General features: G+C 46.5%; 1 protein-coding gene across 1 annotated transcript in view; it reads right to left on the bottom strand.

The window, feature by feature from the left end:
- The window catches only part of XDH (xanthine dehydrogenase), a 75,266-nt gene that overhangs the window by 37,735 nt on the left and 27,741 nt on the right, over positions 1-9,790 (bottom strand). The window contains exons 9-15 of the mRNA XM_011960554.1: positions 9,539-9,680; positions 8,616-8,708; positions 7,854-8,005; positions 6,508-6,601; positions 4,741-4,850; positions 2,042-2,226; positions 350-524 (exon numbers count right to left, since the gene is read on the bottom strand). Of these exons, the coding sequence (XP_011815944.1) occupies positions 350-524; positions 2,042-2,226; positions 4,741-4,850; positions 6,508-6,601; positions 7,854-8,005; positions 8,616-8,708; positions 9,539-9,680 (951 nt within the window). The remainder of the gene's footprint in view (positions 1-349; positions 525-2,041; positions 2,227-4,740; positions 4,851-6,507; positions 6,602-7,853; positions 8,006-8,615; positions 8,709-9,538; positions 9,681-9,790) is intronic.

Below are 9,790 nucleotides of genomic sequence, written 5' to 3'. Positions count from 1 at the left end.
TTTTTTTTTTTTTTGAGACAGTTTCTCTCTCATAGTCCAGGCTGGAGTGCAATGGCACAATCTTGGCTCATTGCAACCTCTGCCTCCCGAGTTCAAGCGATTCTCCTGCCTCAGCTTCCCGAGTAGCTGAGATTACAGAGCAAGAACCTGTGTCCCCAAAGCCCAGCCCAGCACTCTGCCTCTAAGCCAGCTGGTCACTCCCATTTCCATGATTCTTGTGCTGTGACCCTGGTCCCTGCTATTCTGCCCTCAGATGTCTGGAGGAGAGGAGTAAGTTTACTACCCAGACCAACTTCTTATATCCCCAAACATGCTACAGAGAGCCAGTGCCTGGCCAGGCCCCACTCACGTCTTCCGGGTTCTCTTGGCCCAGCTTCCGAAGGACTGTCAGGTAGAACTTGAAGAAGAAGCTGAGGGTGAGGGTGCGCCGGAAGTCCACCATGCCACCGGGGGCGTCGGGAGGCAGATGCAGCTCCTCTGCCAGGGCTGCACACACGTCCTGCAGCAGCTCCTCCTTCCAGAGCCTGCCAGAGTGCAGGGCACGGGATAGCACTACTGCCCAGCCCTCCACATCCCTTTGTGTAGAGCTGTGTGCCCAGAGCCTCAGAGCTGTATAAAGCTTGGTTCAAAATTCGGCTTGGATACTTAGAGTTGGGTGACTTTAGGCAACTTAAATTAACCTCATTGAGACTCTGTTTCCTCATCTTTAAAAATAGATGCAATTTTAAAAGACCACCAAAGTAATAACAGTTAAAATCTATCAAATCCTCACAATGTGCCAGGCAATGTCTTAAGTGTTTTATGTGAATTCTCACTTTTAATTTAAATTTTAAAAGGTAGTAGGAAAAATTCATATACCCATTTACCAAAGAGAAAACTGAGGCACAGGGAGGCCAAGTAACTTGACTTACGTTACCTATTTGGTAAATGACAAAGCCAGGAATTTTGGAACCAAGGAACCAAGGAACCAAAATCCAAGTTAAGCTTTATTGATCTTATGTGGGTGCTGTAAGGATTTCCTAGGATAATGTTAGTGAAGTGCTTGGTACAATTTCTGTTATATAATAACCATAGTAATAGTAATAGTAGTAGCGGTAGTACTAATCACAGCCATAGTGGTAGCAATAGTAGTAATTACAGAACAGTAGTAGTAGCATCAGCATCAATACTACTAGTAATAACACTATCAACAGCAATAATAGTTGTAGTAGTTGTAGCAATATAGATAGTAGTAGTAGAAGTAGTAAAAGTCATAGAAGAAGTTGTAATAGAATCAATAGCAACAGTAGTAATAATAGTAGTAACAGAAACAATGCCAAAAAGTAGCAGTCATAGCACCAGCAGCATCAATAACAGCAGTAATACTACTGTTAGTAGTAATAGTAGTAGCAGCAATACTAGTAGCAATAGTAATAGTCATAGTAGCAGTAACAGTAGTAGTAGTAGTAATTTCAGTAGCAATAATAGTAGCAGCAGTAATGGTATTAGTAAAATACTAGTATAACACCAATAATAGTAGTAGTAGTAGTAGTAGTACTAACAGAACAGGTAGTAGAAGAGGCAGCAGTAGTAGTAATAGTAATAACAGCAATAATACTAATCATAATAGTGACAGTAGGAATTGCAGCAGTGATTATAGCTGTAGTGATAGTAGTAGTAACAGTAGTCATAGTGATAGCAATAATGAGTAACAGCAGTAATTCTAGTAGTAGAAGCAGCTGGAGTAGCAGCAATCATAATATTAATTATAGTTGCAGTAACAGTAACAATAGTATTAATAATAGTAGTAGCAGCAATGGTAACAGCATAGCAGTGGCAATACTCCTAGCAGTAATACTAGTAGTAGTATTAGTAATAGTAGTAGCAACTGTGGTTATAGTAGAAGTAGAAGTGGTAGCAATAGTAGCAGTGGTAGCAGTAGTTATGGTAGTTGTAGCAGCAATAGTAATACTATTGGTAGTCATAGTAGCAGCAGCAGTAACAATGATACTATTAGTAGCAGCAACAGTAGCAGCAGTTTTATTCTGCTGTTAGCTCTTACTTGGAAAGCTGCCTCTGAGTGGTCTTGAGGGCCGAGATGGTTCTGTTGGCCATTCCGCCATAGCAAAGGGCCAGCTCCTCTACCTCTGTGGTTCCTGGCTTGAATAAAACTCTCATGCCACTGGTTACCTTGGCAATGTCATCTTCTCTCCGGGAGGCCTGCTTGAATGCTGAGAAATACTCCCCCTAAAAGAGAACAGGAAGGTGCCTGTTTTCCACCTTGCCTTGCAGGGGCTGCAAATGGCAGACCCAAACCACAGGGCTATGAGGTGAGGTGAGGGGATAACACCATCACACATCAGTGTGTGAGGTGGCCCCAGGAATCAAAGGTCAAACGTAACTGATTACCACCTGTTTAGGAGAGGTTCCAAATAGCATTCCCAGAAGCTGGAAAAAAACCAGGATTTCTCCCTGCTAGTCAGAAAAGCTGAAGGTCAGGGACAAAGTAGAACTGGGTGGTCTCCATTGAACAACAGCTGCAGGGGAGGAAGTGTGCTTTCACAAAGGCTCCTCAGAGACCCCTCATGTCCCTTACCTTCCCCACCCTGGTGCCCACTATCAGTGCCCCCCCAGCCTCTCTGGGGACTGAGACTGTTTGGCCCTTGGCATCCTCTGCTTGTGCCCTTCACAGTGCCCTCTCCAACCTGCCCCTCCCACCAGTCTGTTGGCATCATTCAGAAATCTTGGTGAAAGAACCCCAGGCACAGTGGTTCACGTCTGAAATCCCAGAGGCCTAGGCAGGAGGAGTGCTTGAAGCCAAGTGTTCAACCAGCCTAGGCAATATAGTGAGGCCCTGTATCTACAAAAAAAGAAGAAAATTGCCAGGTGTGGTGGTGCACTCCCGTGGTCTCAGCTACTTGGGAGGGTGAATTGGGAGGATCACCTGAGCCTGGGAGGTTGGGGCCGCAGTGAGCCATGATCATGCCACTGCACTCCAGCCTGGGCGAGCAGGCAGGGTGAGATGCTGTCTCAAAAAAAAAAAAAAAAAAGAAAGAAAGAAAAGAGAAAAGAAAAAGAAAGAAAGACAGAAAGACAAAAAGAACTCTTGCTAAAAGAAAATATCACTATCACACTATGCAATAATCACTGCCCTTGCACTTTAAACACATTTTCCTTCCTGGGTTTGAGCTAGGATCTGTCTTTAAGGATAGGAGGAGAGCATGAGTTATTTTCCAGGTAAGAGCCACCTGACTTCAAGCTCTTTCTGTGTCAGGTTCCTTTTGAGGTCTGTACTTACTCTGGCACCGCAAATTCTGATGAACAATAAAATTAGCATGTTTAGGGAGAGGAGATCTATTGGAAAAAGCACAATGAGGCCCTCAGTTGAGGCCCCCAAATGGCCACAGGCTTTTCTCTGAAGAAGCCATGGAGCCCCCTTCTGATGACAAAGCTAGCTCAGCTTGAATGTCAAGCGTGGCTCTGGGGCACTGAGCCCAGAGTTTGACCTTTGTTCTGGAACAGAGGTCCCAGGTGCTCATCCCAGGACTGTGCCCGTCCATGGGGACATTCTTGCTGGGGTACAGTGAACTGTCAGCGTCAGGTTGACAATATCCTTTCCTGAGAGTTTCCTAATTCTGGGTATTAAAATCTCCTTTCTTTTAGGGAAGGATGTATTTTGTTAATGACCATACCTGGCAAATACAAACTGAATAGAGCTACCCCTGTTTCCTCCCCCTTTCACCGCTCATAATTAAAAAAAAAAATTACTGAACTGTGAAATTCAAAACTCTGGGAATCACTGCTCAAAATGGTCTATACAGACAAGCTAGAAAACCATTAAGAAACCACCTCAGGGATATAATTGCTCTAATTCAATTAGCATTCTCATTAAGGAGGTCAAAATTACCAAGGGCAGAACATGCCTTAGAACACTCACTAAAGCGCTGGCTGTGGGAAACTTCACACTCTCCCTGACAGCGGCTCCCCAAGCCTCTCCCAGATGCCTTTGCTGACAGGCCCTTTTGGAATGTGTTGTGAGCTGGGAGCTGCTAGGAGAGGAAAGACCCATACCAGGTCAAGACATCACAGGCCCCAGGGAACAAAGAGTAAGGCAGCCAGTGGTGCCCAGACCTGCCCCAACAGGCCAGAAGAGCCACTCATGAAGCAAGAATCCATCCGCACCAATCCACAGTGAGGTCAGTGAAGCAGCACCTCATCAAGTCTAAGGTCAGCATATGGTCTGAGCCACAGGTAGCTTCTTCATGCAGCACATGAACCCCACATTCTTCACCACGGGAAAGCAAATTTCCTCTGACATGGGCAGGAAGCCTTGACAGCAACATGTGTTCTTGGAATTCTGTTGTTAGCTGCTGATCATCTCCACTGGCTTCTAGGCATCACCAGGAACCTTATGAATTATTTATTTTCAGTCCTCACAATAACCCATATAGTAAGTGACATGGTGCCCATTTTATGGATGAGGGAATTGGGGCTCAGAAAGGTGAAATGACTCACTCAGGACCAAGTTTCTAGCTATCTGGTCCCACAGTCCATGCCATGTGGACTCCTATCCTGCAACTTCTCATTGTCCAGAAAGGAATATGGTTGGTTCAATAGAGGCAAAGTTCAGAGAGAAAAATCATCAGTGTAAAGATTGAGAGAGGCTCACACTGGTCCCTGAGGCAGATTCTGATCTCTTTGTCTAGAGCCTGGCAGTAGGACTCATTTGAGCAGAGCCTGGAACCAATGCCAACATCTCACCTCCCTGCTGTAGGGGATCTCTATGGACAGCAGTATCTCCTCTGGGCTCAGCAGGGTCTTTCTGTAGCCAGGGAAGAATGTGTGGTCCATTGGAACAGTTCTCCTGGTGCCTGTATAGAAGCAAGATGAAGAGGAACCAACGTGAGGGAAAGGCTGGGAACCCCATAGGGAGCAAAGGACAACCATCAGTGGGATTCTTCATGCTGGTCTCCAATGCCCACAGTCAGAGGGAATGACTGGCACAACTGGGGCCAAATCCTCCATTTGAAATCCTTAAGCATCCTTAAGCAATGGTATGCTGGTGAATCTTTAATGACCAGTTCCTTGGGGGGGGGAAAAGCCCTGGTTTATAGCATTTGCCAATTTGTATGGTGTAAATACTTTCGATAGCCAATTTCAGGCCGCCAAAGTTGCATCACTGCATGTGAAACTGGGAAGAAGGCGGGAAAGAGCACAGCAACCCGGACTGCTCTCCTCTGTAGGGGTTGCTTACAAGGTTGGCCCTTGGGAACTTGTACTTCAGAAGGGTTCCCAGTGCTCCATGATAGAGCAGCTCACTGCGCCTAAATTATCTGTACAAACAATAGTTTATGCTGAACCCCTGCTTTCCTTCTGGGAGTCTAGACTTTGGGCACATGCTAGTAGAGGCTGCCTATGCGACAAGCTCCCAAGAAAACCCCAGGCGCTGAGCCTCTAACAAGCTTCCCTGGTAGGCAAAGCATCAGTTGTGTTGTCACAACTTATTGCTGGAGGAATTAAGCATGCACTGTGTGACTCCACTGGGAGAAGTCTCTGGAAAATTGGGCCTGGTTCCTCCAGACTTTGCTCCCATGTATCTTTTCCCTTTGCTGATTTTGCATCCTCCTGCTATAGTAAGTCATAGCCAGGAATATGACGGCATGCTGAATCCTCTCAGCGAATATCAGAGCTGGGGTGGTCTCGGGAACCCGCTGACAAGGCAGAGACGCAGGAGCACATAATTGTAGAGCATGTCCACCGTACAGACAGACAGATGCAAATAACTCCAAGAGCACTGATAACAGCAAAATGAAGTAATTAGGAAGCGATGAATTTTGAGTATTTATTCCTTTTGTTTTGAATATAATTTATTTCATTGTAATTTTACACAACTTTATTTTTATTTTTATTTTTATTCTTGGAGACAGGGTCTCACTCTGTCACCCAGGCTGGAGTGCCGTGGTGAGATCTTGGCTCACTGCAACCTCCACTTCCCAGGTTCAAGTGATTCTCCTGACTCAGCTCTCAAGCAGCTGGGACTAAAGGTGCACACCACCACGCCTGGCTAATTTTAGTGTTTTTAGTAGACATGGGGTTTCACTATGTTGGCCAGGCTGGTCTTGAACTCCTGACCTCAAGTAATCCTCCCACCTCGGCATCTTAAAGTGCTGGGATTGCAGGCATAAGCCACCGTACCTGGCCTGATTTTTATTAATAACTGTTTCACAGATGGCTCACAGAATTCCTAAAGGTCCAACAGCAGGCTGTGGTGAGCCAGTGCATCCCAGCCCCAGTACCCCACTAGGTAAGGCATGCAGGTAGCAATACCTGCTGTGAATTCTCTACAAAGAAAAGGTCCAGCTTTCCTGTCCCCCAAACCAAGTACATTTTCCTTGCTTCCCTGGATCCAAACCTTAGGGAAAGCTGGGTCACTGAACTTTGAACTCTGTTTCTCCAGAAAATGACCTATCTGGTGAGACTTTTCTCCCCCAAGTCCTTCTTCCTGGACCTCTGCTTCAGGCAGCTCACCTCTGGACACAAGTGTCAGCTTGGCCCCACTGGCCATGAACACAGGGTTGAGGTCGGAGATGGGGCTGGCAGTGATGATGTTCCCTCCAATGGACTAAAACAAGCAGAGAGCATGCGGTGAGAGCCCACCCCAGGAAACCCCTGCTCACGCAGCAGGCTTCTGAACCCAGGGCAGCCAGGTGACCCTCGCTGCAGGCAGACCCCTGAGGACCTGCGTCTACTGTAGTCACAATACCAGCACAGTGAGAACTTAGGCATTCTGAAAAATGCGCAAAATTTGAAATCAGAACACATGAGATTGTATCCCAACTCTAAAATTTTAGCAGGCAAGCCCCTTTAAGTGTGTTCGTTTGTTTGATTGATGATTTCACCCAACCTTTTCCCGAAAGGATTGAGGTGATATATCACAGAGGCCATATAAAGTTAATAAAATAGAAGATAAAGATCAAGGAAAGAGAGGAGGAAGACTTAAGGTTGAACAATTTGCTCTATTTGGATCTGAACTTCCTGGTAACTTGGCAAAAAAATGTAAGAAGAATCACATACAGGGTTTTCATTATTAGAAAACAGGAAGAAAATCAGTTGCACAATGACAACAAAATTCTTCCTGGAAATAGATTTTAGCAGAACTAGGGAACTCGGTAGAGTTTCTGAGTTTATATCTCCTAATCTATAATCAGAAGTGACAGGTACTTGGGGTGGGGGCTGGGAGGAACAGGCGTAGGCTGTTTTGTTTTAATTTAAAAAAAAATTTAAAAATGGCAGGGATAGCTTTTCTTCCAACAGCATGAGCTGTTGTGAAGAGCTTCCATTGGCATAGGGTGTTTGAATGCCACCATTTGCAAACTGGGAATGTGTGGACTCATCTGAAAGCTGACTGAATAATCAACAGGTGGATTCCTCCCTCTGTCGGAGGGTTCTGCCTCTGGTTCTCCCCATAGCTCTGAAAGGAAATTCCCCTCCCAATTCTGGCTTCTCCCTAGCATATCTCTTATTCACCTACTGTTTGGCTCAGCCAAGCTCAGGAAAGGGGAGGGAGGCAGGAAGCCTCATCTCTGCAACCACAGCATGAAGCCCATGAGTCGTGGAGTGTGTTTCCCAGGGTGCCCCACAGACCACCTTCATCAGAAGCACCTGAAGAGCTGGGCTATATCCCAGACTCACGTATCAGAATCTCTGAGGGTGGGGCCCAGGAATGTGCACTTTAACAAGCACTGCTCCTCCCAGGCAACTCTAAGCACTAAAGTTTGAGGCCCACTGCACTGACACAAGTGAGAGTCTGGCCGCCCTGCTTTCAGATGAAAACTCCGTCCTACGGGCCTCACTTGCTTCTGACAGTGACTCACCGCCACAGACTTGACCTGCTTCCCAGCAAACCAGCGCAGCTGCTCCAGGACCCCTCTGAACACCTCTGTCTTTTGGGCAGGAAGCTTAGCAACGGCATCAACCAGGGTCTTTTCCACAATGCTCAGGGGGCAAGCAGCTCCGAAGGAGATACCTGGGAACACACATTCGGAATCCCAGCAATTCTTCCCACAGTTCAGAAGAGGCTTTCATGCACAGCTCCACTGAAGCTTTCCAGCAACCCGAGCAAGGCTGAATCAGGACTCACAGCTTTACATGGATGAGGAAATTAGGGCCCAGAGCGGTTGAGTGACTTAACCAATGCTACACAGCTAATAAAAGAGCCAGTACTCAAGCTTAGGCCTCTTGATCCTACAACCGATGCTCTTTCCTCTAAACCAGTAATTCTCAACTCATTAAAATCAGAGTCTCTGAAGGTGAAGTTCTAGCATGCTTTTCAAAAGCACTCAAGCACAACCCCCACCTCCCCACCCCCGGATGAATGATTCTAATGTGTAGCCAGAATTGAGAAAATGATGGAAGATCCCGCAGCCTCTTGCCCTTTGGCACCCTACCATGGATGTTTGGTGGAGAAAAGGCAGTGAATGGGGTCTCTGCCGCTTTTCTCTGTGCAAGGCGAGCCCCAGGAGAAGCAGGGGGGAGCCAGAGCCAATGGGGAGGCCACCCTGACACCTGTCACCCATCGTGTAACCTATCCCCAGCCTCGTAGCCCCGCCATGAGCTTGGAGTGAACCTCCCCTTACCCTCGGGTCCATGTTCTACTGAATTCAGCTCAGGGATCCAGGCTGGGCAGACGATCATAGGAAACAGCATATTCTTGAACTTCATCTCAATGCCTAGGGAGAAACGAGAAGCTGAAGTTGTAGGCCCATTGTTGTATCACCAGGGCAGGACTTAGCAGCTTTTCTCACCATTGTACACAGGATATATGACATATTCACAATCATAATATGCTCCCTGGTGACTGTAGGTGTCTGGGAATAGGAAACTCAGTAGACCAGGGGTGGGAATAGATGTAGTCTTTGGACTGTCTGCCCAAAACTAGGTCTTTCTTTCCCTCTCAGAAAACCTATCTGAATTCAAATGAAATGAGTTTCAATTCATTCGTGTGTGTGTGGACAACATTAGAAAACACAGGAAATTAAGGTATGTCAGGAACCCTTCCAAGCACTTTCCCTATTTTAACTTATTTAATCCTTACAACAACCCTACGAGGTACCATGATATTTTTGTTTATAGATGAAGAAGCTGAGGCACAGAAAGGTTAAGTTTCTTGCCCAAATCACACAGCTAAGAATAACCAAATTTCAGTACTGGAATGGTTATTCATGTTGGGGTATAATCGTAATAAAAACATGAAAGTTTAACATTAAAACAAAAAAGGAAAATGAGAGAGAAAACTTCAAATCTGTCCTCCAGGTCCCAGCAACTTTTCTGAGGTCACACATCCAGCAAGGGGCTGAGCCAGGCCTATGGGACTCCACAGCCAGGGGCCTTTGCAGGAACTGGAGTGTACGGGGCTTTCTGGTGGGCTCTAGGTAGTCAGTGGGGCAGAGGGGTAGGGTGCAGAGGCAAGTAAGGTCAGGGGGAGGTGAGGAAGGGCAAGAAGACCTAGAAACACCCCTAGGCCTCCTGGCAGCCCCAGGGCATCCTCCCTGGCCCTTACCAATCTCCGTGTTCCCCACCACCAGCTTGGCATCGGGGTGCTGAGCCTTGAGGTCCAGCAGCTCCTTGAGGGTTGAGGCCTGTATCCACGTCACACGCTCCCCTTCAAATCGCAGCTGCTTCCGAGGAGTATCTTTCAGCCTCTGGGAAATGTAGTTTTCTTACTACACTGTATCCCTATTAAATATATGCTTAGTCTTTACAAGACCTCCATGAAGGAGGCAGTATGAGCCTCATTTTCACTGGTGAAAGA

The sequence above is a fragment of the Colobus angolensis genome, unplaced genomic scaffold, assembly GCF_000951035.1.
Source record: "Colobus angolensis palliatus isolate OR3802 unplaced genomic scaffold, Cang.pa_1.0 Scaffold515, whole genome shotgun sequence".
NCBI classification, from domain to species: Eukaryota; Metazoa; Chordata; class Mammalia; order Primates; family Cercopithecidae; genus Colobus; species Colobus angolensis.
Note: the sequence above shows the minus strand (reverse complement) of the source record. Positions and strands in the feature narration are given on the sequence as shown.